This window comes from Hippoglossus hippoglossus, chromosome 1 (assembly GCF_009819705.1).
Source record: "Hippoglossus hippoglossus isolate fHipHip1 chromosome 1, fHipHip1.pri, whole genome shotgun sequence".
Taxonomy (NCBI): Eukaryota; Metazoa; Chordata; class Actinopteri; order Pleuronectiformes; family Pleuronectidae; genus Hippoglossus; species Hippoglossus hippoglossus.
In genome coordinates this window covers 218,654-246,206 of record NC_047151.1, presented here as the reverse complement: position 1 = coordinate 246,206, position 27,553 = coordinate 218,654, and the positions used below count along the sequence as shown (strand labels likewise).

The following is a 27,553-nucleotide window of genomic DNA, read 5'->3' as shown; positions in this document are numbered from 1 at the left end:
CTAGCCTTTAAATCCTTGCTGTTGCTGGGAGTTGAGGTCGCAGCAGTTTTGGAGGTTGGCATGCTCTCATGTACTTCCCCTTCCTGTTGGAGAATGAGGAGGGGGAGGGTCACAGGTCAGATAAGATTGCACATGTATTTTCTTCACTGACTGGCTATGCCACTCTTGGGCCCTTGAGCAAGGCATAAAATAAAGTTAAAATTATTGTACTTAAACCAAAAAAATATTGGCTATGGAATTGATGGCTTGGAAAGAATTGAATATCACTCTAATTTCATATTTGTACATAATTGAGATCACTATAGAATTTTAAATATAGGTCTACAGTATGCAGTGGTTTCAAGTATTCAGACCCCCTTAACGTTTTGCATGCTTGATGTTGTATATGTAAATCTGAAGTGTAAAGATGTTTAAGAAACCATTGCAGATTTATCTGTGGAGATTCTTAGTCATCCAGGTCATGGTACATCCAAGTGCTAAAAAGAGGTCAACTTGGCTTGGTTGAGTTTCTTGAAGACATTTTACTTCTCATCCGAGAGGCTTCAAGAAACCAAGTCCAGTTGACCTGTTTTTAGCACTTGGACATTGCAGATTTGTCAAAAATAAAGAACTGAAATCTCTCATTTGCAAAAGTATTTAACCCCTTAATTCAGAACTTTGTAGAAGGTCCTTTAGCTCCAGTTACCACTTTGAGTCGTGTTGGGTTAATCTCTCCAAGCTTCACACACCTGGATTTGGGCAGTTTATCCCATTGTTGCCTCAAGATCCATCTGACTGGATAGTAAGTGCCTGAACTACCATTTTCAGGTCTCTCCAGAAATGTTCTGTTGGGTTTATGTCTAGGCTTTGGCTGGACAACTTGAATGGAGTCAGAGACTTGTCTTAGAGCTATTACAGCATTGAGGTTGTTGTACTTGACCTGGGGAACTAAAACTATCTTACTATGACTAATTGTGATTACACCTGCTGTTAGACAGATCTGTGGTTTACCTCAGATTGTGGGATGATTGTTGTAAATAGTGCCTTCTGGTGGCACCTGGGCTCTCAGATTATAAATCTATGCCTTCTTATTGCTAATGAGAGACACAAGACACTGACACAGCATCTGATGGCATCAACAGACTCGTCTCTGTACTCTATAGTCTGGAAAATTATTGGGATTAAATTAACTGGGATGGTACAGGGCTCACCTGATTCAACCATAGCTATAAGATGAATCAAAGAAGAATGTCTTAAATCTAAATGACTATAAATGTAGAGATGGTGTGTGTTTCCCAAACCCAGTGTGGGAGCTGGTTCCACAGGAGAGGAGCCTGGTAACTGAATGCTCTACCTCCTATTCTAATCAAGATACAAGTGAGCCTGTATTTAGCGAGCAAAGTGATCCCCCTGTCTCTCTGCAGGTATCTGAGTCCAGAGCTGCAGGATTCAGACAACAACAACAATTATTATTATTATTATTATTATTAATATTAATAATAACTGTCACTACATTAAAACATATTTAGATCTATAATTATCATTCATATTGTTTTCATTATAACAACTAGTCTGTCAAAGCTGAAACATGATGGTTACATAACTGTTCCTGGTCTCTCTCTCCTCTCTAGAGACTTTTATGTCTGGGTCAAACGACGTGTCCTGGTCAACAATAATTCCAAGGTTCCTCACAGTAGAGCTGGGGGGGAATCCTAATGACCATCTGGTCAGACAATGTTTCTCTGAGGTGTTTAGGGCACTACAATTAGTCTCATAAAGATTAACAAGGTGCGACATCCTCTGTCCATAACCCTTAACAAGAGTATGGAAATTACTTCAGTTTTGTCTGAATTTGGAAGTTAAAAGTTATGGGTCATCCAGGCCTTAATGTCCTACATTGATAAGTACAGCTTGATTTAATCTGCGTAACAATGGAAATGTATATGGTGCTTCCTAATTATATTGCCATAAGGAATTATGTTTTTTGTTTTCTGTCCGAAAGTAAATCACAATTAAGTGTGCATGAATTGAAAGGGTCTGAATACTGGCACTGTGTGTTATAATTTGTGCTTTTGTGATTTCATTTAGTTTCAGATAAGATGAAATACTCATGCAAGCTTGCATCTTCCCTATGCTAACATGTTTGTATTAAACTTTGTGGTTAAACAGAAATTTCAAGATGCCCATTTATTGTGTCATAATTTCACAATGCATAATGTGCAAATTAAAATGATTTAATGGGCTGAAGTGGCCATTTTAGAACATTTCCTAAGCTTACTCAAATCTTTCAATGGTTACTCGAAGAGACTGCTCAATAGCAAATTTTTGTGAATATACAATCTTGCTTGTAATGTTAGTTTGGGGAATCAATATTAACTGTGACAATAACTTCCAACCTCTGGGTCACGATGTTTAAGAAAGAAGCTTAGATGAGAACAGAAATCATAAAAATGTAGAAAATTTTGTTCTTGATCATTATTTTTTTAAAGGCCACTTGGATAAAATGAAAAACAAAATCCTGAATGTTAATCATTTGGAAAGCTATTTCATTTAATGCTTTGAGCTATGATGTGAACTATCACCAGTGTTATTAAAAGCATTGAATCAGTGGGTAGAACTAATTCAAGGCTTCTTCAGGAATCCATTTTTGTGGGGAAAAAAACTGCTTTGTTGAAAGAACAGAGTAAGTTTCAATAATAATAATGAAAACCCATTGTTATATATTCTTGACACTTGTGTTTCATAATGTTGCTGGGGGATATAGTCTCCATGCCAGTCTATTCACTGTGCAGTGCGTACCAAAGCTGGTTTACTCTGACAGTTTGTTCCAGTTTATCTTTAACCCACAAACTCTGAATCTTGACTTTGTTACAAGTGTAGCAGAGCAGGTAGTATGCAATTACCCTGTGGTTGCTGGTGTAGATATTGCTCATAGATCCATACAGAGGGTCGGATGGTTTGAGGCCGTTGTCATTGTTAACATAGCGGAGGGAATCAGCTAGCACCACGGGATCAACTGCACCTCCACTGTTCTGCCAGTCGACAGCATGCACACCAGACACAGACCAAAAGAACAAAAAACAAATGGTATACTAAAACAAGGGTTGGGACACCCACTGATTCAGTCAACACATGTGTTAGAGATTTAGCTGGAAATACGATCAGTTACTTTCTGTTGAGGAGGGTCTGATGTCATATCATGCGGCTGGCGTTGTCAGCGCCGCTGTTTTTTTTCCTACTATTTATTCATAGTTTAAAACCTACCATGAATAACAGACATTGAACCCCGAATTATTCTTAAAAAGTGCTGCTCATATATGGGTGAGTGAATGACACACGAAACTGTAAAGCGCTTTGAGTGGTCATCAACACTAGAATAGCGCAATATAAATACAGACCATTTTACCTGCAAATGTGGTATTTTTCACAGATATTTTACCTTGCTATACATTTTAACAACCATTAAAGTTAAGAGATACAGCCAGAACATACTGTATACTGATTAACAAAGGTAACGTTTTCTTATTTTTTCCTATATTTTTCAACATTGATACTATCAGTTTCTTACTCCTTATAAATTTGAAAGCTTTTGCTATTTTTGTTAGTGAGTTGACTGAATGCTGAGATGATCCTTTCCCAATCCACAGACACCCAAATCATGCACTGACAACAGACTTGGATGGCCTTCTGTCAGGTAAGTCACATATTATAGGACCAAGAAGTCACAAGACCACACAGTGGGATGCAGTTGCAGCCATGCTGTATCGTGCAATAGGTAGTAGCAGAAGTGGTAGAGCTGCTTTAGACATCCTCTGATCCTTTCTCCAGAGGCGCTGTATTTTTTAATTCAAATGTCCAAGTGAGAGCCTCTGGACTTTTTGTGGACCTTCTCCGGCTAGTATAATGTCTGCAGAAAGTCTGGAGGAGCCAATGTGATAGAGCAGTGTTGATGATGTTTCTAACACACAACAGATGCAAGAAATGAAAAACACAAACAAATAGAAAACAGATATCTCCGAATAAAAAAGCGATGCCATACATGTAGAAGACATCAACAAAGATGTCAAGTTTTTGGTGATAAGAGCCAACGCCGGTGTCAATATGCTGTAAACAAACACGCGATCGCCACAGCAGAAATAATATGTTACATTCTGGCTCTGCCTGCTGCACTACCCCTCACCTGAAAGCTCCAGACATTTTTGTGTTGTTGTGAACGTGTCTGAGCAGAGAAAACTCCTGCTGCATTGTTCATGTGTGAAGGCAACCTCTGCATAAAGTTCAAACCCAATTCTCTGGACTTCCTCTGGAGGTCATATCTGAAAAACGATAGGTGAGATGTGGTTTCTCTGATATCTCAAACATGCACACGCATTGACAATGTATCTCTACTGACACACAGACATGGTGTTGTTATCAACTATTGTTAATATCATTTATATTTGGATGGCTGTGGCTCAAGTGGTAAAGTGGGTCCTTGAGCAACTTACAGAACCAGATTAGTGCAGCATGAATGTAAATGTAAATGGGGCTTTGAGTATAAAATGCTTTCAGTGGCCTAGAAGACTAAAAAGACTAGAACCACTCTGTTGACCAGATTTTTTTCTTCACCCACCCTTAATCATCTATTCCTCTGAGGAGCACTGCACTGCACTGCAACATGTCACCACAAGGTGGCAGCCTGAGGAGTTGAGAGAATTCCTCACAACGGTCTGTATGTGAAAGTAGCATGTAAAGGTTCAACTACTTTCTGGTTGTCCACACTGGAGTGCAGTGTTGATTGTGATGTAGGATTGTTCTTTACCTTGCTCTTTTCTTCTCTTTTATGATGCCGTCTAAATCGCAGCCAGCTCCTTATGTTGCCTTGACACAAAGTTAACAGCAGCGTACTCCAACAGTGCAGAGAACACAAACAGCAGACACACCGCCATCCAGATGTCTATGGCCTTCACATAAGAAACCTGCAAACACATATACATTGCTTCATTTAGTAAAATGAATTTGTGACATTCAGTCTTTAAGAGGATTTTGTAAACTTGGTGCTCCTGCACATTAAAGGAGAGTATGAAAAGACACAGAAAGTAAGTAAATCTATTTAGTTTCACATTTAAACACAGTCTAAACTAAACAAAGGCCTGTGCTAAAGGACAAAGTAAAAGGGAAACAAAAAGAGAAACATACCATCAACAAGGAAATATACAGAGACAAAAGATTCTCAGTCATTCAGGTCATGGTATCTTCAGAAGTTTTACAAGTGTACAAGTATATCTGGACTTGCTTGTGTTACTTGAAAATGTTTCACCTCTCATCAAAAAGGCTTCTTCATTTTCAACTGAACAAGGGGAGGATTCAGGTATTTAACCTCTTTGGGTCTGCACCTGTGTTGCAAGTTGGTATGTAAACAGGCAGGTTGTTAAAACCCTCACCAGTTAGTGGGTCATCAGGGTCCTCTGAGTCAAGGTGTGAATGGCTGTGGATACCTGTAATTCGTAGACCCACCTGGCTATTGTATGAGTCATTAGAGTTACAGGAGTTGGGGCGTGGTTGGTTTTGTGAACCAGTGATGGTTCACAAAATATGAACATGACCATCCCATTCTACTTGAGGTGTAAGTTAACTGCTGAGTCCTGGTCTGAAGAACTCTCTCTCCGAAGCTGTGCCATCAGTTTGTGTGATGATTGTTTTGTTTCCCCCATGATATACAGGTGCATCTCAATGAATTAGAATATCATGGAAAAGTCCATTTATTTCGATATTTCAATTCAAAAAGTGAAACTCAACATTATATAGATTCATTACACACAGAGTGAAATATTTCAAGTGTTATTTCTTTTAATTTGATGATTATGGCTTACAGCTAATGAAAACCCCAAATTCAGGTATCTCAGAAAATTAGAATATTACATAAGACCAATAAAACAAAGGATTTTTAATACAGAAATGTCAGCCTACTGAACAGTATGTTCATATATATATATGCACTCAATACTTGGTCAGGGGCTCCTTTTGCATGAATTACTGCATCAATGCGGCGTGGCATGGAGGCGATCAGCCTGTGGCCCTGCTGAGGTGTTATGGAAGCCCAGGCTTGCTTTGATAGCTGGCCTTCAGCTCGTCTGCATTGTTGGGTCTGGTGTCTCTCATCTTCCTCTTGACAATACCCCATAGATTCTCTATGGGGTTCAGGTCAGGCGGAGTTTGCTGGCCAATCAAGCACAGTGATACCATGGTCATTAAACCAGGTATTGGTACTTTTGGCAGTGTGGGCAGGTGCCAAGTCCTGCTGGAAAATGAAATCAGCATCTCCATAAACCTTGTCAGCGGAAGGAAGCATGAAGTGCTCTAAAATGTCCTGGTAGACGGCTGCGTTGACTTTGGACTTGATAAAACACAGTGGACCACCAGCAGATGACATGGCTCCCCAAATCATCACTGATTGTGGAAACTTCACACTGGACTTCAAGCTACTTGGATTCTGTGCCTCTCCACTCTTCTTCCAGACTCTGGGACCTTGATTTCCAAATGAAATGCAAAATTTACTTTCAACTGAAAGGAGGTCTTTGGACCACTGAGCAACAGTCCATGCCTGCAGTCCACGTTGTCTCTGGTTCAGGAGTGGCTTGACACGAGAAATGCGGACAGTTGTAGCCCATGTGCTGGATACGTCTGTGCGTGGTGGCTCTTGATGCACTGACTCCAGCCTCAGTCCACTCCTTGTGAATCTCCCCCAAATTCTTGAATGGCCGTTGCTTCACAATCCTCTCAAGGCTGCGGTTATCCCTGTTGCTTGTGCACCTTTTTCTACCACACTTTTGCCTTCCACTCAACTTTCTATGAATATGCTTGGATACATCACTCCTGTGAACAGCCAGCGTCTTTAGCAATGACCTTTTGTGGCTTACCCTCCTTGTGGAGGGTGTCAGTGACTGTCTTCTGGACAACTGTCAAGTCAGCAGCCTTCCCCATGATTGTGTATCCTACTGAACCAGACTTAGAGACCATTTAAAGGCTCAGGAAACCTTTGCAGGTGTTTTGAGTTAATTAGCTGATTAGAGTGGGACATCGTGAGTCTACAATATTGAACTTTTTCACAATATTCAAATTTTCTGAGATACTGAATTTGGGGTTTTCATTAGCTGTAAGCCATAATCATCAAAATTAAAAGAAATATACGTTTGAAATATTTCACTCTGTGTGTAATGAATCTATATAATATGAGTTTCACTTTTTGAATCTAATTATCGAAATAAACAAACTTTTCCATGATATTCTAATTTATTGAGATGCACCTGTAGGTCTGAGCAATCCTTGTTGCATTGGACTGTATAAACCACGTTGTTCTGTTTGTGTCTGGGTATTTTGCTCTTAGGGTGGACAAGCTTTTGCAGTGGTGTGTTGCTGGTTTTGACGTGTACAGGTATATGGTGTTTGTAATATATATGAAATGTACAGGTATATGGTGTATGAGAGGTGAAACATCTTCAAGACAGACAAGCAAGGCCAGATACCTACAGTGGGGCAAAAACGTATTTAGTCAGCCACCAATTGTGCAAGTTCTCCCACTTAAAAAGATGAGAGAGGCCTGTAATTTTCATCATAGGTATACCTCAACTATGAGAGACAAAATGAGAAAAAAAAATCCAGGAAATCACATTGTAGGATTTTTAAAGAATTTATTTGCAAATTATGGTGGAAAATAAGTATTTGGTCAATAACAAAAGTTCATCTCAATACTTTGTTATATACCCTTTGTTGGCAATGACAGAGGTCAAACGTTTTCTGTAAGTCTTCACAAGCTTTTCACACACTGTTGCTGGTATTTTGGCCCATTCCTCCATGCAGATCTCCTCTAGAGCAGTGATGTTTTGGGGCTGTCGCTGGGCAACACAGACTTTCAACTCCCTCCACAGATTTTCTATGGGGTTGAGATCTGGAGACTGGCTAGGCCACTCCAGGACCTTGAAATGCTTTGAGTGCCTGTTCCTTTAAATTCTAATGAGCCAGCTCCCCCCTCCCCCCATGATTTTAAACGATATAAATTACATATTTTATATGATATAAATTATCAAATATGCATCCCATACTTTGTATTCCCCTTCTGTTGTCCTGGAGTTTTAATTTTCCCAATCACATAATTAAATGTCCCCCTCTGCCCCCCCACTACAAGCACACAAGCAGACAGACAGAGAGAGAAAGAGAGGGGTGGGGTGGGGGGGCTATGAAGACCATCATTTACCCCCGAACCCCGACATTCAACGGGTACAACAACAAGCGGAGAAAGCAGAATCGCGGGCTGACCAGCCATGTTGGTAAAAAGCATGAGCCCGTATTTGTACGTAATTATTCGTACCCCAGAAGGGGAGGAGGGTTGATTTCTGGACCTCCTGCAATTTTAGTTGAAGACCTCTGGTTTAGAGGTTGAACCTAGGGAAGTCAGTTCAGGAAGATCTTTTGAAGAACTGCTACAGTTGGTTCTATGGTTTCTGTACTAGACAATGTATCAGTGCTATTCATGGGGAGGTAGTGGTGAATTTTTCCCTGATAATTTTATTTGTAAAGAATGAAATCATTGCTCCTCAGAGTTAGAGGAATAGATCAGTACAGCTATGACTCTGTCAGCCTGGCTATAGTGCTGAAGAGGAACCTGGGGTTGTTCTTCTTTTCGTCTATTAATAATGAATAATTCTGGAATTTCGGAGTGCTTTCTTGTAATTTATGAAGGCTATCTTTCCAGGCTAGGTGAAAATCATCTTGGTTGGTGGAACGCCACTTCCTCTCCAGCTTCCATGATGTCTGTTTTAACAGACGTATTTGAGAATTATACCATTGAGCTAATCTCCTCTGATTGATTTATTAATTGAAGGGTTGTTTGTAATGAGGCTGTACTAATCAATTCTATAAATTAGTTTACAGTATTATCTGATTAACACAGAGTAATAATAGAATTTCTGTCCAGAATCAGTGTAGTCAATAATTGTACATTCAAATGTAATTAAAAATGGTCAGACAAAAGATGGTTTCAGGGGAAATATAATTACATTTACAAGATCAAGAGGGTGATTGAAACAGTGAGTGGGTTTATTTACATGTTAAGTAAAACCAATTGAGTCTATTAATTAATTAAATGCTGAACTAAGACAGTCATTGCCAACATCTACACGAAATCGATTATGTAAACTATAATCTTTCCTAAGAACTACCTCAGATAGAAATTCAGAGAATTCAGATAAAAATTCACAGTAAGGAGCAGGAGATATATAATAACTAGATTAACTGTTTTATGTGATTTCTGGCTTGGATGTACAACGCTGATGAGATTTTCAAATAAGTTATAACTACCTTTAGGTCAAGGGTTAATAGATAAGTCCGATATAAAGATTGCTGCGACCCCTCCGCCTGTGCTTCGAGGAATCAGTATTAATATAGGTAGGGGGCGTCGCTTCATTTAAACCCATATTAATGTTTTTGCAGCAGGTTTCAGTTAAACACAGTAAATCTATCTGATGGTCAGTAATCAGATCATTAATGAGTCGGGATTTTAAATTGAGTGACCTGATATATAATAAACAACATTTTAGTTGTAAGGGATAGTTTACCGAAAATTAATATTCCCTCATTATCTACTCACCACTATGCCGATTGAGGGGTGGGTGAAGTGTTTGAGTCCACTGAACACTTTTGGTGTGTCAGGGGTAAACAGTGTTGCATTGAAGTAAATGGGACCCCTTCTTCAGACGTAAAAAAAATACAGAAAAAAATACATAACATTCCTACATACTGCTCGTGTGGTGTCATCCAAGTGTCCGCAAGCCCTGACATTCAAATTCCACAAGAAATGGCATCATTAACACCATGTTTTAAGCCTAAATGTCCACTGACATCTCTCTCTGATATCCTCCTCGGAGCCGCGGTCACGTTCTGGACACACTGGAAAACCATCCACTGCACACAAGGTCAACACTGTCGCAACTAATGAAAAGGAGCTCTTAAAAAATATTTAAAATCAGGTTTGGAAACAGATCGCTTAATGAGAGTCTAAGAAATAAAGTTAAAACACAGTTAAGGAAGGCCAAGGCAAATTACTCTCTATATAATATTCGATAGGCAAAAGGGAATCCTCAAAAGCTATGGAGAATTATTGATAAACTTATCTGAAAAGAACACTGTAAAAGTGAAAACATAGAGCTTATGATTTTGGAATTTGGACGAAATTTCAGTGTAGTTGATTTAAGTAGTGATCCACAAGCGCCTGAACTAAACTGTATTAATGAGGCAAAATTTTATAAAATCATTTTAACTTTATCTAATTGTAAGGCTAGGGATCACTGGGGACTTGATACAGTCTTTCTTAAAAAATATAAAGATTATATGTCATTCCACTCCTGTTACCTAGATCACAAATCAGTCATTGAAAGACAGTACATTACCATCAGCTTTTAAGACAGCAATTGTAACCCTAATGTATAAAAGTGGTGACAAAAAAGAAGTCAGCAATTATAGACCAATAGGCATACTACCAGCTGCTTCTACAGTGATTGAAAAGGTAGTTGCAGAACAGCTGGTGTCACATCGAACAGCAAAGATCTACTCCATCCAATGCAGTTCAGTTTTAGGAATAATTACTCGACAGAGACTGCATGTTGCTACTTCTTGGAAATAATTAAATCTAAATTAGATAAAGGAGGAGAGGTAGGAGCATGGTTTCTTGATCTGCATAAAGCATTTGATACTGTTAGACATCCAATACTTATGTTAAAGTTGCCTAAATTCAACCTTTCTGATAGTATATTAAACTGGGTGAGATCTTATATTTCTGATCGTTCACAATGTGTTCGTAATAATAATGAATTATCATCATTAAAATCATGAACAATGGGAGTGCCATGAGGCTTTATTTCCGAGCAACTGCTGTTTAGCTTATATATCAATGATATCCCATCTGTTTGTGAGGATATGGATATACAGATGTATGCCGATGACACAGTTGTATACACTTGTGCAAGAAATGCTGAACAAGTGGTAACTAAGTAATAAAAAATAAAAAAACTTATCAACAGCTTAGTTATAATGGACAAATAATCAAAAAGTTAATGAGGTTAAATATTTAGGTTTGTATTTGGATTCCAATCTGACTTTTGAAAAGCACATAAAAAAGCCTTAAAATGTTTTGACAGAAAATCATTAAATTACCATAACTTTAACATACTATCTGAATACAACCTCCTGAGTTTTGAAAATCTCATTCTGTATTCGGAAGCACACTTGGTATTTAAGATCATTCACAATGCTGCTCTGCCACCTCTGAAGAGCTTTTTTCAGCTCCACTCAGAGCAAATGAGCAGGACATCTCGATCTGCTCTAAATTCCGACTTAAACATCCCTCTGCAGCGGACTGCCTTTGCACAATCTGCTTTTTCATTTACGGCCATCAACCATTGGAATATGTCGCCCCGCTTTGGTCCCAGGAAAATATTTAACTGTGGTAGCCGGTGTCACCGAGCCACCCTGGCTTCCCAGCTGCTTGGGAGCTGCTGGAGGGGCTGGAGAAGCTACAACTGCTTGGCTCGCTCCGGCTACCGGGGACTGGATAACTATATCAGCTAATGATTGTGGTGGAAATCTGACCTGATGAGAATTTTGAAATAAAGAGATCCGAGAATAATAGTCTTTTAAGTATACTTTATTCCTTGCAAGGAAGGTCAGACAATCATACAGCATGTGAATAGCATTCTGCAGAGGGAATGACAATGAAACATTTGCAGGCGTTTGCTTTTATGCAGATGTAGTGAAGAGGTGAGATGTGTACGAGTGCAGTGTTGAACTGTGTGTGTGTGTGTACTGAGTGAACAGTGAAATCCCAGGAGATAAGACACAAACACATGCTGAAGGCATCAAGGTCTCGGTGGGGAAATCTGGTCACCTAAGGTTATCTTGATAGTTACACATGGTATACAAAAGCAGAGATAATATATAGTGTGGTAGATATGAGTGTGAAAAACAGTACGAGTGTCGATGTGACTCCAAATTAGCCTCAGTGGATCAGATAATAGCAGAATTAGGAGAGATTATGAAGAGCAGAGATCGATACTGTTGTGTATTGACAGCCTAAATTTGTCCCTTCACGGATACTGTTACGCCCCCTTTTGTGTTACGTGCTTACATTGTTGTGATCCTCCGTTCTGTGTAAAAACTAATACATTCTCCCTAGTCTCCTGTGTACTCATTATTGGTGATAGTACCTGATAATTGAGTGAGTATACAACAAAAACTGGCGACGAGGATTATGTGTTCTCACGTTGTATTTGTTATTTTCGGTTGAAAGTCCGAGTTTACCGGAGTTGTTTTTTTGCGGGTGCACGGCGCGAGATCGTGGCTGACTGGGCGACGGCGCAAGCCAACTCCTACAGTGTGGATGAGACGGCACCTGCACGGAGAACAGCGCTGCTGCGGGGGAGGAGGAATCTCCGCGGTGGAAAGGAGACTGAAGAGAACTCTGATGGGACGGATATAGGGACCACAAGTGGCAGTGAGTCAAACGAAACAAGGGAAATAAGCACAAGGATAAGACTTATTGCAGAAAGCAAAGGAAAATAACGAATATTGCTTAAAAATGGCTGCACTCGTTGGAAATATTGGACCATTTGAAGAACAGACGGAACAATGGACTTCATACACCGAGAGGTTTGAGTATTTCGTACTGGCTAACAAGATTAAAGGGGATGTCTTAGTGCCAGCATTCTTAAGTGTTATGGGAGGAAAAACTTTCAACCTACTACGTAGTCTTGTGCAACCTGACAAGCCAATATTAGGAAGTCACTACTCCCCTAAGCCACTCGTTATTGCTGAGAGGTTCAGATTCCATAAAAGAAACCAGGAAGGAGATGCTGCAGCACCTTACTCTTCGAGGGACTAAGTTGAAGTTACGCACCTACACTGGTGAGCCTGTTCCAGTGTTAGGAGTCGTGGATGTGAATGTGGAACACCACAATCCGAAAAAGACTCTTCCATTGTATATCATTCCAGGAAAACGTCCTGCTGTTCTAGGACGTTTTCCACACATACACACACAGCCCCGAGGCCTGTGTGTGTGTGCGCTATCTGGGAGCACACACACACACACGCACACGCCCGCTCATGGTATTTCATGATGGCCTGATACGATGATGATTTAAAAAATGAACGTGACGTTCACTCACGTTTATCGTGACGTTCACGTTCATCATATGAAAACTGACTCGTTAAGTTCACCGTTCATGAAAAATATGCGCGCATGCGGCTCCAGAGCCGCAGGTTGCCGACCCCTGGGTTAGATAATCCAACCACTCATGGGGTTGAAGTTCTGGATGTTTGTATTTGAATAAGCGCACAAACTTGTTTTTACTACCAACATTTCAACCACCCTTCAAAATCTTATTTTCTTATTTAAACCTTCTAGCAGTGAGCATACAGTATATGTAAGTCAAATGCCAGACCTAGTATTGGATGTACTAGGCTATTGTGGTGGTGGAACCTAATAATATCAACTGACAAATAACACACATAGCAACAGACATAGCTTTAGTTCTTCTACCTCCCCCTCAGAGCAAGTGGGTGCTCCAAATCTGGACAAAGGTCATAAAACCAACATCAGACAAGCTAAGTTATGTTTACGTTATTTATTATCATTTCATTCCGTGTTTCCCGCCCTAATGTGCTTCACCTGTGCCTTATTGTCTCACCTGTGTGTCATTTCCTTCCCTCTCTTCATGTGTATTTAGTCTGCATTCCCCTCGTGCCAGAATGTAGCCAACTCTGTTACTACTTCCAGCGATCGTTTTCCTAGTGTTAGCCTTTTGTGTACCGTACCTTTTTCTGTTACTAGTTCTAGTCTTAGTGTTTACCCTTTTTGATACCGTTCGCTGTTTTTACTTCCTTTTTGTGTACAGACCTTTTTTCTAGTAAACGACATAGCCCCTTAACATACTTTTGTCTGGGTCTTGCATTTGAGTCCTGTACTACAGTGCCTAACTGTAACACAACATTTCACTCTGAACTGAAAATCAGCTAATTTAATTGAATGTCTGAAGCAATGACAATATTATTTGAACTTTCTGTGATTTGTTTCAATATTGTTTTTTAATTGATTTCAAGTCATTTGGTCAAATTGCTACACGTCCAGATTTCATTAAAGCTAATTTGACAATTCAGAATGCCTTACATTGTTTTATCATTTGGTTTTCCATACAGTGAATTTGTATTGAGTCATGGTGGAGATAAAATTAAACAATGCAAAATCACTACTTCTCCTCGAAAACGAGAAGATCACAGTGTGACTGCCTCCAGGGACGTCTGACCGACCCCCTTGGGTGAAAAACAGTGGTCACACAAAGACTCAGCTCCAGTGGCGGCTCCTGCCAAATTTCTCAGGGGGGGAAATTGTTACGATAATGGCTGTGGTTACCTGTTTAATGGGTAAATAAACTTAAGTCAGCTAGACATTGTCTCATTGCATTACGTACATTTGCATACAATTAGTTTTTTTCGGGTCACCTCACATCTGAATGAACTAGTTCACGTTCATTTGTTCCACTTTTTAGTGGGATGATTTAGATGTTGATCTTGAATGTGACAGTGGCGAGATCATAGGCACGGCGTGATTGGAGCACCAAGGTGCAAGTTCAACAACGAAAACACGTTAGTGCGAGCCAACCATAGCCATAAAGATTGCATTGCAGTGCATGCAGTTTGAAAAAAAGGTCTTAATATGACAGTCTATCAAAGCGATGTGGGCAATTTTCAACCTGACTGAAATCGCCCGTACTCTATTGAACAGGGCTTGATGCTGCAGCTGATTGGACTATGACATTCAGAGGCAGCAAACAGGACAAACTGTCTTGAGAATTTTTATAATTTAATACATTTTTAAAATAATGACGATTACAATGATTAACAAAATGTATCACTATCACTACTTTTTTCCTTTTGAAGGGCAGCACGCTGTCTCCCTCTATTGGCCAGCCGACCCTGCTCAGCTAACTTTTTCACTTCACTTCTTTTGACTTACACTCCATCTTCTTTCTTTTGCACTTTTACTTGACTCCTTACCCATCTCTCACACTTAGTTAATATAGCGTATTATCTGCGTAGTGTATGCCCGTGCAAATTTATCGATATAATTACTTATTATTTAAAATTTAAACTTATGCCCGTTTAAATAACTTTCCTGCACAATATTTTATTTTTCTTTAAGCCAAATCAACAGTTTGCTGATCAGAAGATTATTGCACTAAATACTCTTTTTGTTAATCTTTTTACATAACCGCATCACGGCTTTGTTTAAATATGTTTCAAGACCAATGACAATTTTTCCTGGAGTTTTTATAACAAAGTCGAGTTTAGAATTAAATTAATCAGTGCTGGTTCTGTTATCAACCAGTCAAAAATATGCCGACTGCACGCCTGCATTATCAGTCACTGCCTGAGAAGAGAGCCTGAAGAAGAGGACTGACAGCTGTGATCTATCTATCTATCCATCCATCCATCCATGCATCCGGTATTTACAGCAGGATCCCCTGCTGTCTTCTCACATCGGATTCTCCAGACTTTCTAAAGAATTTATACTAGGGGGCCAGGCTGAGAAAGTCAGCAGATAATCGGAGTTTAGATGCCAATGCTGAAAACGTTCCTCACAAAGATATATGTACAAGTTCACACACTCACCTTATGAAACAATGACTTATTCAGACATGCGCAATATAGTGGAGTGCAAAGCTCTGTTAAGTACTGGAAACATGAGAAACCTCCTAAACTCTAAACACTCACACAGTTTCAAAACAGTATGCGTGAGAGAGATTGGTGTGCAAATAAGGGTGAAGTAATAGTCCTCCATGTCAATTTTTTTTTTCTCATGCATACAAGTCTAAGGGGTTCTTTCTCACACACACACACTCTACACTCACATGATGTGTATTTGCCCATGTGACACATCTGCCAGTAAAAATGGAGGAAAAATAAGCATTTCAGCACTTGGGAACATACACAACACAGGAAAAGTAGTGGTAGTAGTAGTACTTTTAGTTGTTTAGCACTTGGCTGATAAGGGCACAAGGTTTGTGGATATTTTGTTTCTTATTGTCATTATTATAGACTGAATTCTAAATGTACTTTTGCAGTTTTGCTGAGTGTAAGGACACGTGTGTGTGTGTGTTAAATTTACAATATGTGGGGCAAAGTATGCTCATACTGAGACTATATCATTCACACTAATAATTGTTGTTATGTTTATGAGAATATGATGTGGTTTATAAAGTGACAAATAATTTAATTTAAGTTGAATATGTTTATATGCAGCCCTCTATTCAGAGTTTGTTATTTTGTTAAGATAAATAGCTATTAAGTTCATATGGATTTTATGTTTGTATAAATTCATGTTAAAGTCAAGCCTTATGAAGGACAACCTAAAAGACAGTTGGTTAATAATACCACAAATTTAAAGGACTATACAAGTCGTTTATAAGTATATAAGGGAAGTAATATTTGTTTTGTTTCCTCCTAGCTCCTCCTTCACACTTATCACAGCATGTATGGAGATGGAAATAAAGGGTTGTGAAACATCAGTAAAAAGAGAGTAAGACCATCATTCAGCTGGGGATGCTACAGTTAGGGTTGCTAATGCTAACCGTTGGCCAAAAACCGTGGTGTCATTAGGGAGTACATGAGAGTACGCCATCACTGACGGAAGATTGTTCCAGAGTTGAATGAGGCTTCCATTGTGTGGTGGGCCCCCTGGGATTACAAACTGTTTCTCCAGGACCAGGACTAATAGGGAACTGTGAGTTGAACTGTCCTGTGTTTTGCTAAAGGTAAAGTTTCAGTCGGCCGCATCGAACACAAGCATCACACATGCCTGCAACGGTTTTCACATTTTTATTTTTTGTGCGGCTGAGTGTGTGTGTGTGGGTCCACGTTAGCTGATGCTAATATTTAACTAAGCTTTGTGTTTGTTGATCTATTGTAATAAAGTGAGAGATAGGGATTTTTGATTTACAGTACTGTACTACAGTACAGAATTTAAGTTTGAAATACAATATTTGTTTTTAAACCAGTTTGAATATTTTGCCAGGTACGATAACTAATTTTGAAAAAGATATATATATATATTTCACTTATATTCAAAAGAGTTGTCTGGGTCAGTTATTTAAAATCACATGAGTATGAGTTTGTGTTATTAAGTTAATATAACATATGCATAGCATAGAGTTTCATGTCGGGTGCTACATATATAAAGATGAAGGTGTGTTACACTTAATTGTTACGGGTATGGGTTAGGATTGTCATTGCTTATTCACTTTTCACAAATGAAGGTGAAGGTGAAGACTCGAAATAATAAAATGCACAAACACAGACCTTAGGCAGTGAAGTCCGGGAGCCTGAGCTCTGTGTTGTCATGGTAAGGACAGTGGTGATACCCAGTGCAACTCTGGCCGGGGCAGCGTCCATGTTGATCCAGAAGGAGACCCAGGACAAAATGACAATGAGCAGAGAAGGGATGTACATCTGGATCAGATAGTACCCCATCTGACGCTCAAGATGGAATCGCACCTCAATACAAGTAAATTTACCTACAAAAAAGCAGAAACACAGTAGAATAACACTCACCTATTTCTTATATCTTCATTTCTTGGAATTTGGTTTGTCTGGCTCTAATAACTAACAAAATATAAGCAGTTTTATGCTGTTCAAAACATCCCTTCAAAAACATATTGGTGATGTCACAGCAATTGGTGTAGCTGCAAAATGTTGGGTTGCATTATAGGCTAACTTTGGGGCTTGGATGTCAGTGTTGTTTTTTTTACCTCCGCCTGAAGCTGTTTTTTTGTTCCCCAATGCAAAAAATGTATGTAATATGGCAACCACTTCACATTGTGTAAATGTTATTTGTATCATGAGGATTACATCTGTGTGTGTGTGCACGTGTGCATGTGTTACCTGTGTTGTAGTGCTTGGTGCAGTATCTGAGGTCTGATTCATCTTTAAGAATGAATTGTGGGAGCGTGAGCCCTTCAGCCACTTGTACTGGTCCATTCTCCTGCCACTCAAAGATCAGGTCATTCATTGTGTAACCAACTGAAAAAACAGATGAAAGGACATTTCATAATGAACAAACAATAACACATTGATTGAGTGACAGTGCGTGTCCGTGTGTTCTCTCCCTCTTATGTATTGGATTATGTGTTTCCAAGTATAAAAGTGCTGTAAAATAAAATGTATCATGGTGTCTGTTGCCTCATACGTCGTTTCCCCTCTGCTTTGTTTATGTATTAGTCACTGTGACTTTTGAGAGTGAAATTATCAATCAATCAAATTTTATTTGTATAGCCCATATTCACAAATCACAATTTGTCTCATAGGGCTTTAACAAGGTGTGACATCCTCTGCCCTTAACCCTCAACAAGAGTAAGGAAAAACTACAAAAAAAACTTTTAACAGGGTAAAAAGAACGTAGAAACCTCAGAGAGAGCCACATGTGAGGGATCCCTCTCCCAGGACGGACTGAAGTGCAATAGATGTCAGGTGTAAAGGAGAACATCATCAAGATAAGGGTATTTGCAGCATTAATTAGAATAAACACTGAGTAGCATAATGGAAGGTCAATGAATTGATGGATTTTTGTCAGAAATATTATATATCAAGCAGTCTTGTTGTAATCATAGTCCATGGTCAGCAGCCACCACGATCATGATCCACCATCAAGATCGGATGCCACTATAGTCCACAGTCATTGTCCACTGCCGCCATTAGGATCCACCATCAGCTGCCACCTCAATCATGGTCCACAACCACTATCACATGCCAACACGATACAGGATCCACCATTATTATCACGATCAGCCAGCACGATACAGAATCTGCCATACAGGATCCGCCATTACGATCACGATCTCTGATACGCGATCCACAGATCATAAACTACGATGTGGCCGCAGCCGCGGCCCTGGATCTGCGGACGATAAGGCAAAGGGACTCTGGGGAAGAAGTCAAGTCAGTAACATGTATTGATGAGATATTAATTTCTTTGATGTGATAAGGATGGAGAAGAGGAAGGAGAAGCTTGGAAGAGAAGCTCCGTGTGTCATGTGTCCCCCGACCTTCTAGACCTATAGCAGCATAACTAAGAGCAGGTCTAAGACAAGCCTGGACCGGCGCTAACTATAAGCTTTATCAAAAGGAAGGTTTTAAGTCTACTCTTAAACGTACAGATGGTGTCTGCCTCCCGAACTGAAAGTGGGAGATGATTCCATAGGAGAGGAGCTTGATAGCTGAAAGCTCTGGCTCCTATTCTACTTTTAGAGACTTTAGGGACGACAAGTAAGCCTGAATTCTGGGAGCGCAGTGCTCTAGTGGGTTGATATGGTACTATCAGCTCTTTGAGGTATAATGGTGCCATATTATTAAGGGCTTTGAAGTTGAGGAGGAGAATTTTAAATTCTATTCTAGATTTAACCGGAAGCCAGTGTAGCGAAGCTAATACAGGAGAAATGTGGTCTCTTTTCTTGGTTCTTGTCAGGACACGTGCTGCAGCTGTCTGATTTTTGAGATATTACGCAAGTGGAAGAAGGCGGTCCTTTAAATTTGTTTTAAGTGAGAATTAAAGGACAAATCGGGATTGAAGATCACTCCCAAGTTGCTGACGGTTTCATTGGAAGCAAGGGCAATGTCGTCTAGCGCAGCTATATCATTAGATAATGTATCTCTAAGGTGTTTAGGGCCAAGTATTAGAACGTATTAGAATGTATATGAAAGTCTTCATATACATTACTTTCCTGGAGAAACTCACACAGCTGTTTGGCTTCAACTTTTTCAAGGATTTTAGACAGGAAGGGGAGGTTGGATACTGGTCCTGTAGCAATTACAGCAATAAGCATTGTACCACCTCAAAGGGACCTCAATGACAAAACAAGACTTGCAAAAACTGATTTCATGCTTTTATCTCTAGTAAAACTGACTACTGCAAATAACTTTGAACAGGGTTTCTTAAAAAGACAACCAGGCACTTACAACTAATCCAAAAATTAGCTGCAAGAGTTTTAACCACATCTATAAGACAGCCAAAAACACCCCTGTTCTTAAATCTATACACCAGCTACCAGTAAACCGCAGGTTGATTTTAAAGTTTTACTGCTTTACATTACATTACATTACATTTCATTTAGCTGACTCTTTTATCCAAAGCGACTTACAATAAGTGCATTCAACCATGAGGGTACAATACCAGAACAACAAGATCAAGAAATACAAGTTCTTCAAAAAAAAGTACAATTTCTTCAAAAAAGCAAAACTACAAAGTGGTATAAGTAAGTGCCATTTAAGTGCTACTTACTTGCTCATTTTTAAATCCTTCATGGAGCTGCTCCTAATACCTCACATACAGTGCCTTGCATAAGTATTTCACCCCCCTTGGACTTTTTCCCATTATGTACTGTTACTAACTGGAATTCAAACAGACTTAAATAAACTTTTTCCCGTTTGATCAACAAAACATGCATAGTTACTTTGGAGGTGCAAAATAAATTTTATTGTGACACAAAACATAATGAGAACAAAAAAGTTGACATCTGTTGGGTGCATAAGTATTCACCCCCCTGTGTCAATACTTGGTAGAACCCCCTTTCGCTGCAATTACAGCTGCAAGTCTTTTGGGGTATGTCTCTACCAGCTTTGCACATCTAGAGATGGAAAGGTTTGTCCATTTCTTCTTGGCAAAAAAGATGAAGCTCAAGTCAGATTGGATGGAGACCGTCTGTGAACCGCAATCTTCAAGTCTTGCCATAGATTCTCTATTGGATTGAGGTCTGGGCTTTGACTGGGCCATTTTAAGACATTAACATTCTTTAATCCAAACCATTCCTTTGTAGCTCTGGCTGTATGTTTAGGGTCATTGTCCTGCTGGAAGATGAACCTCCGCCCCAGTCTCAAGTCTTTTTGCAGACTGCATCATGATTTTCTTCAAGGATTTCCCTGTATTTGGCTCCATCCATCTTTCCCTCTATTCTGACCAGTTTCCCTGTACCTGCTGAAGAGAAGCATCCCCACAGCATGATGCTACCACCACCATATTTCACTGTTGGGATGGTGTGCTCAGGGTGATGGGCAGTGTTGGGTTTTCGCCACACATAGCGTTTTGCATTGAGGCCAAAAAGTTCAATTTTGGTCTCATCTGACCAGAGCACCTTCTTCCACATGTTTGCTGTGTCTCCCACATGGCTTCTGGCAAACTCCAAACGGGATTTTTTATGGATCCCTTTCAACAATGGCTTTCTTCTTGCCACTCTTCCATAAAGGCCAGATTTGTGGAGTAGACGACTAATAGTTGTCCTGTGGACAGATTCTCCCACCTCAGCTGTGGATCTCTGCAACTCCTCCAGAGTAACCATGGGCCCTCCTGGTTGCTTCTCTGATTAATTTTCTCCTTGTCCGACTCTTCAGTTTGGGTGGACGGCCTCCTCTTAGGTAGGTTTGCGGTTGTGCTATATTCTTTCCATTTTCTTATGATGGATTTTATGGGTGCTCAGAGAGATGTTCAAAGCTCTGGATATTTTTTTATACCTAACCCTGCTTCATATTTCTCCACAACTTTATCCTGACCTGTTTGGTGAGCTCCTTGGTCTTCATGATGCTGTTTGTTCAGTAATGATCTCTAACAAACTCTGAGTCCGTCACAGAACAGGTGTATTTATACTGAGATTAAATTGCAGACAGGTGGACCCTATTTACTAATTATGTGACTTGCAAATGTGACTTGTGAATGCAATTGGTCGCACCAGATCTTTGTTAGGGGTTTCACAGTAAAGGGGGTGAATACATATGCACTCAACACTTTTCAGATTTTTATTTGTAAATAATTGTGAAATCCATGTAATATTTCCCCCCACCTTCCAAATGATGCACTATTTTGTGTTGGTCCATTACATAAACTCACAATGAAATAAATTTTAATCTGTGGTTATACCATGACAAAATGTAGAAAAGTCCAAAGGGGGTGAATACTTATGCAAGGCACTGTACATGTGTGTGTGTGTGTGTGTGTGTGTGTGTGTGTGTGTGTGTGTGTGTGTGTGTGTGTGTGTGTGTGTGTGCAGGGGTGGCCGTGTTTCCCGCTTATGAAAACCTTTGGTCCATTCAGTACTCCTCCCAACCTACACAACCTGCCACCTGCCTCTCATCATCATCAGAAGCAGTATAAGAACACCAGCACTTCTCTCACTCATTGCCAAGATTGTTGTTATCGGCCATCAGTAGATATTCGTCTGCATCTTCTGTATATTCAGTGACCTTTTTAATTTTTCGGGTTTGCTTCGAGCTCTTGTAACGTGCTTTGTCTCTCTGTTCAGGATCACCTTCAACTGCCACCTGACTTGACCTGCCTGCACGCACACCAACCGGTAACAGTAAGCTCTGAGTTAAGTGCCATTACCTACCTTCACTCCTGCACTCTCCAGTCTGCCCTCCGTTCACCTGCTCTATGCCTCCAGGCTGCCTCGTCCACTGCCTCCGGATCCCCCCCCACTCAATTTTTACATGATTATTTTATAGAATTCTATCTATTTTATTTGTATTTCAATTATTCTTATTAAACTTTAAAAGTCGGTTAAAGATATTGGACATTGGATGTTTTAGTTTGGAACATGTGGAAGGTAGGGTGTGGTCTTCATTGCTGAGATTCCTAGTTGCTTGTGAAAGAGCTGCATCAGCCTGGAGGTGAAATTAGTTCCCTGGTCTGTCAAGATCTCATCTGGAATTCCCACTCTGGAGAAACAGTTGTACCAGTGCACGCAAACTGCGGGAGCAGTGACGGTGCTCAGGGGGAAGGCCTCTGGGAAACAGCTGGCATAGTCCACACACTACTAAAATGTACTGGTGGCCCCCACTGCTTTTCACAATATCCATGGCAATTATATGGAAAGGAGTGGTAATAACAGGAAAATTGTTGCATAAAATCCTGATCAGATTTTCTGCTAGTGCATGTTTTTTGACAGGTCCGGCATGTGGCACAATATTTCTGGTGTGGGTGTACATTGATGGCCAATAAAAGCGTGAACTGATGAACTTATGATGTACATAAGTCTTTGTGGCGACCGAGGTGTCTGCCCATGGAAGTGGTGGGTGCTAGGTGCATATAAGTGCTCTCCAACTAACCGGTATTACCAGACATCTATGGTCATCACCAACAGCAAACAACACCCCTGTATCAACAATAAAAACAAATTTACCCACACAGTTTACATTTGTCTTTCTACCACCTTAGCAAACAATGGTTTCAATGTTTCATCTTGCCTCTGCTGAACAGCCATATTCTCAGGGCACTTCCCACAGTTGATCACTCAGAAAACTCTTGATTTCAGATTCTGTTGGCCTGAGCTGCTCCTCAAAGCGGCATTGGCGACGGGATTTTCTTGGCCCTTAGTGCCATCTTCACACAGACTACTGTCAAGGTCTGGGAGTGGTTGGACACCGGCTCTGTGATCGAGTAATCACAGACCAAGCAACACTCACATCGACCTTAGCAGTCTCCCCCTCATCTTCCCCAGAGTCACATTCCTTTGAAAGTCATTTCATGCAATAAGTCCATGAGAACAGGTAAGTCCCCCACAATAATGGCATCTACTGGTAGATTTTTTACCACCCCAACAGTCAGAAGATTAGGCTGTTCATCAATAGTGACAGTTAAATCAGCTTTAGGGTAGGGATGATTGTCCCCATAAACACATAAAATGTCTACTGTAATCCACAGTTCCTACAGGTACCAGACTGTGCTTAACCAGAGAGATGATGCTACCTGTATCGAACAGAGCAGTAACCTGCTGTCTATTGACAGTCACAGTTTTATAACGTTGAACTCTAGCTTCTTTATCTCCAGTGGGGCCAAACTCAGGCCGGGGTGCATAGCAAGCGCCTGTGACCTTAGCTTTGCGTATGGGACACACAGAAGCTTTGTGGCCTGGCTGCCGGCAATAGAAACAAACAAAGTCCTTACCAGATGGTTGTTGGTTTGCTGTAATGCTGGTGTTACCTCGAAGCTCCTGGTCAGTCTCCCTTTTTGCAAACCTGGGATGAGGTGGCAGGACCACTGGTCAAGGTGCTGCACTAGTGGGGCGTGGGGCAGGTCCTCCTCTCCGGGCATTGACGTACTGGAGAGCCAGTTTGTCAGCTGCAAGTTCCTCCACTGGCTCATGCTCCTTCACCCAGGTCCTCACCTCGAAAGAGAGTACAGAGAGTAGCTGCTCCAGGATGATGGCTTCACCCTCTAGTGGGACCTGTGCTCACAGCCCAGCACCGTGCAGCTCACTTGGCATTTGCCAGAGAACACCAGAATTGGCAGGTCCGCCATTGGCGCCACGTTCTCTTCACAGATGAGAGCCAGTTAACACTGAGCACATGTGACAGGCGTGAACGAGTCTGGAGAAGCTGTGGTGAATGTTATGCTGCCTGTAACATCATCCAGCATGACCAGTTTGGCAGTGGGTCAGTAAGGGTCTGGGGAGGCATATCCTTGGAGGGTTGCACAGACCTCCATGTCATAGCCAACGGTACCTTGACTGCTAAGAGATTGCCAGACCTTATGCTGGTGCAGTGGGCCCTGGGTTCCTCCTGGTGCAGGACAATGCCTGGCCTCATGTGGCCAGATTGTGTAGGCAGTTCCTTAATGACGAAGGCATTGATGCCATTGACTCACCCTCTCGTTCCCCTGACCTAAATCCAATTGAGAACCAATGAGACGTTATGTATTGGTGCATCCGACACTACCAAGTACTGCCACAGACTGTGCAGGAGCTCACTGAAGCCCTGATCCAGGTCTGGGAGGAGATCCCCCAGGACACCATTCGCCGACTCATCAGGAGCATGCCCAGACGTTGTCAGGTGTGCGTACAGGCACATGGGGGCCATACACATTACTGAGTCATATTATGAGTTGCTGTGATAAAAGACACGCAAGTTGGATCACCCTGTGATTTCAGCTTTTTTCTTTGATTTCAGGTATGATTTTGATTCCAGCCCACATGTGTGTCTATGACATTGATTTCCATTGCTATGCAGATGACACCCAGCTGTATGTCCCGTTAAAGCCTGGCCCCACTGATGTGGTTTGCACTATGTCCTGCCTTGCTGATATTAAAGATTGGATGTCCAAAAAACATCTGCAGTTAAACAATGCTAAATCAGAAGTCATCATAATTACACCCCCTGGCCCCGGTACTAGTTAAATTAACACTCTCTCTTCTAGTCTGCGTACCTTATCCAATAATGTTTGTAAAGAGGCCCACAATCTAGGTGTCTTTGACTCTTGATTTGTTTTTTGATGCGCAGGTGACCAAAGTTGTACAGTCAGGTTTTGCCCAACTGAGACAGTTGAAGAAGATCAGGTCTTTCTTTTCTATTGCAGACCTAAAAACTTTCATCCATGCCTTTATTTCTTTCAGGCTTGACTACTGCAATGAACTTTTTTCAGACATCAGTAAAAGAAACATTCAAAGACTGCAATTAAAGCAGACTGCTACTGCCAGGCTTTTAACGTATACTAAGAAAAGAGACCACATCACACCAATCCTTGCTGCTCTCCACTTGTTACCTGTGAGTTCTAGGGTTGATTTTACTGCTTGAATGGTCAGACTTCAGCCTATATATGTGATTTGTTAACCCCCAATGAGCCTAATTGCTGCCTGGGATCCTCGAATAGGGCCCTACTTTTGGTTACAAAATCTTGACAGGTCACTAGTGGTGACCTGGCCTTTGCTGTCTGGGCTTTTCAACTCTGGAACTCCCTGCCCCAGATCTCAGTATCTTCTTTTAAATCTCTTCTTAAAACTCACTTTTATGGAATGGCCTATTTTGAACTGTTGGGATTTGTTTTTAACAATTTCATATTATTTGATATTGTTATAATTTGTGAATCTTGCATCTTTTTTTATTGTAAAGCACTTTGTAACTTTGGTTTTGAAAGTCATATAAATAAAGTTTATTGTTAATAAAATTGAATAAACAGTCAGACTTCAACGTCGTAACTGGGTCACACTTTTGGTCAAAACGCTACCAGATCGTTTAGAAAATTTATATTTTTTTATTTTACCATATCAGACTGACAGACACAAACTGACTGACCAACGACAGGTGCTAATCTCTGCCATGGCAACAACATTCATAGAATCCCTTCCTATTTGGCAGTTTTTCTTAAAACGTTCTTATTTTCAAAATAAATGCACAATTTTTTTTTATTGCTGCAATACTTTATATTAAGAATAGTTATTAATAATAATAATATTAATAAACTGTATTTATGCTGCACTCGTCAAATCAAAGTTACAAAGTGCTTTACATTAATAAACAAGGATTAGGACAATTCAGGATTAAGGCGAATAAATGTAGGTAATTAAAATAATACAAACAATGTAATGGAATAGATCAAAAACAAAAGAGAATAAAAGGAAGTAAGCCCCCAACAATAAAAAGAACTATAAATAATATCACAGATAAGACATGTTGTCAATCAAACATTGTGCTAGAATTAATAAAAGGTCCTTAGAAAAATATATGTTTTAAGAAGGGATTTAAAAGATGTCACTGATTTTTTTCACCCTGACTGCAAAAGCCGGATCACCTTTAGTCTTGAGTCGGAACTTAGGAACAGCCAACAAAGCCTTGCCAGAGGATCTAAGGCTATGCTCTGGCACATAGGGTAGCTTGGGGCTTTATGATATATCCCAGGGGTGGCATGTATAAACTGAACAATAAAGGGCCAAGCACAGAGCCTTGAGGGGCCACCCGAAGAGGAGGCATTACCCATGATTACAGAGAAAGGTCTGTTTGATCGATAGGATTTAAAGCAGTCTAGTACAGTCCCCTAATGCCAACCCACTTTCCAATTTGATCAAACAAGATAGCGTGATCCACCGTGTCAAATGTTGGACTCAAATCTAAAATAATTAAAATCTAACAATCACCAGAATCAGGTCATGGTTAATTTCAGGAGCGCAATTTCAGTGCTCTGACGTGCACGGAAACATGATGGAAATTTGTCAAAGATATTGCTTGTGTTCATAAAATTAGTGGTGCACCGATGTATCGGCCGTATATCGGTAGCGGCCGATATTCGCCTCGTTTACTGCCATCGGCGTATCGGTAATAAACTTGACTTTCACCGATAACATTGGCCGATGTTCATTGGTATGTTTTCTGCAGCCTGCCAATCTGGCATCCAGATTATGGTACACTGACGCCGGGTTTACACCGGGCGCTGAAGCGCCGCGCCGCGCAGCGCAGCCCCAAGGAAAGCCAGGCGCCTCCCATCCACCCCCCTGTTAAACCTTTGTGTGGTTCACATGGGCTGCGCTGCGCCGCGCTGCGCCAGCGCCCTTCACCGATGGTTTCGGCGTGCGAGCGAGCGTATCGCGCCAGGAAACAGACTGAAAAATTATTTTAAACGATATAAATGACATATTTTATATGATATAAATGATAAAATATGCATCCCATACTTTGTATTCCCCTTCTGTTGTCCTGGAGTTTTAATTTTCCCAATTTTCCCAATCACATAATTAAATGT

At 40.5% G+C, this 27,553-nt stretch overlaps 1 protein-coding gene across 1 annotated transcript in view; it reads right to left on the bottom strand.

Annotated features, from left to right (window-relative positions):
• Nucleotides 1-27,553, bottom strand: part of LOC117774938 (glycine receptor subunit alpha-3) — a 47,134-nt gene continuing 19,581 nt past the window's right edge. Inside the window, exons 5-8 of the mRNA XM_034607711.1 lie at nucleotides 17,944-18,081; nucleotides 17,362-17,576; nucleotides 4,781-4,937; nucleotides 1-83 (exon numbers count right to left, since the gene is read on the bottom strand). Coding sequence (XP_034463602.1) covers nucleotides 4,812-4,937; nucleotides 17,362-17,576; nucleotides 17,944-18,081 — 479 coding nt within the window. The 3' untranslated portion in view covers nucleotides 1-83; nucleotides 4,781-4,811. The remainder of the gene's footprint in view (nucleotides 84-4,780; nucleotides 4,938-17,361; nucleotides 17,577-17,943; nucleotides 18,082-27,553) is intronic.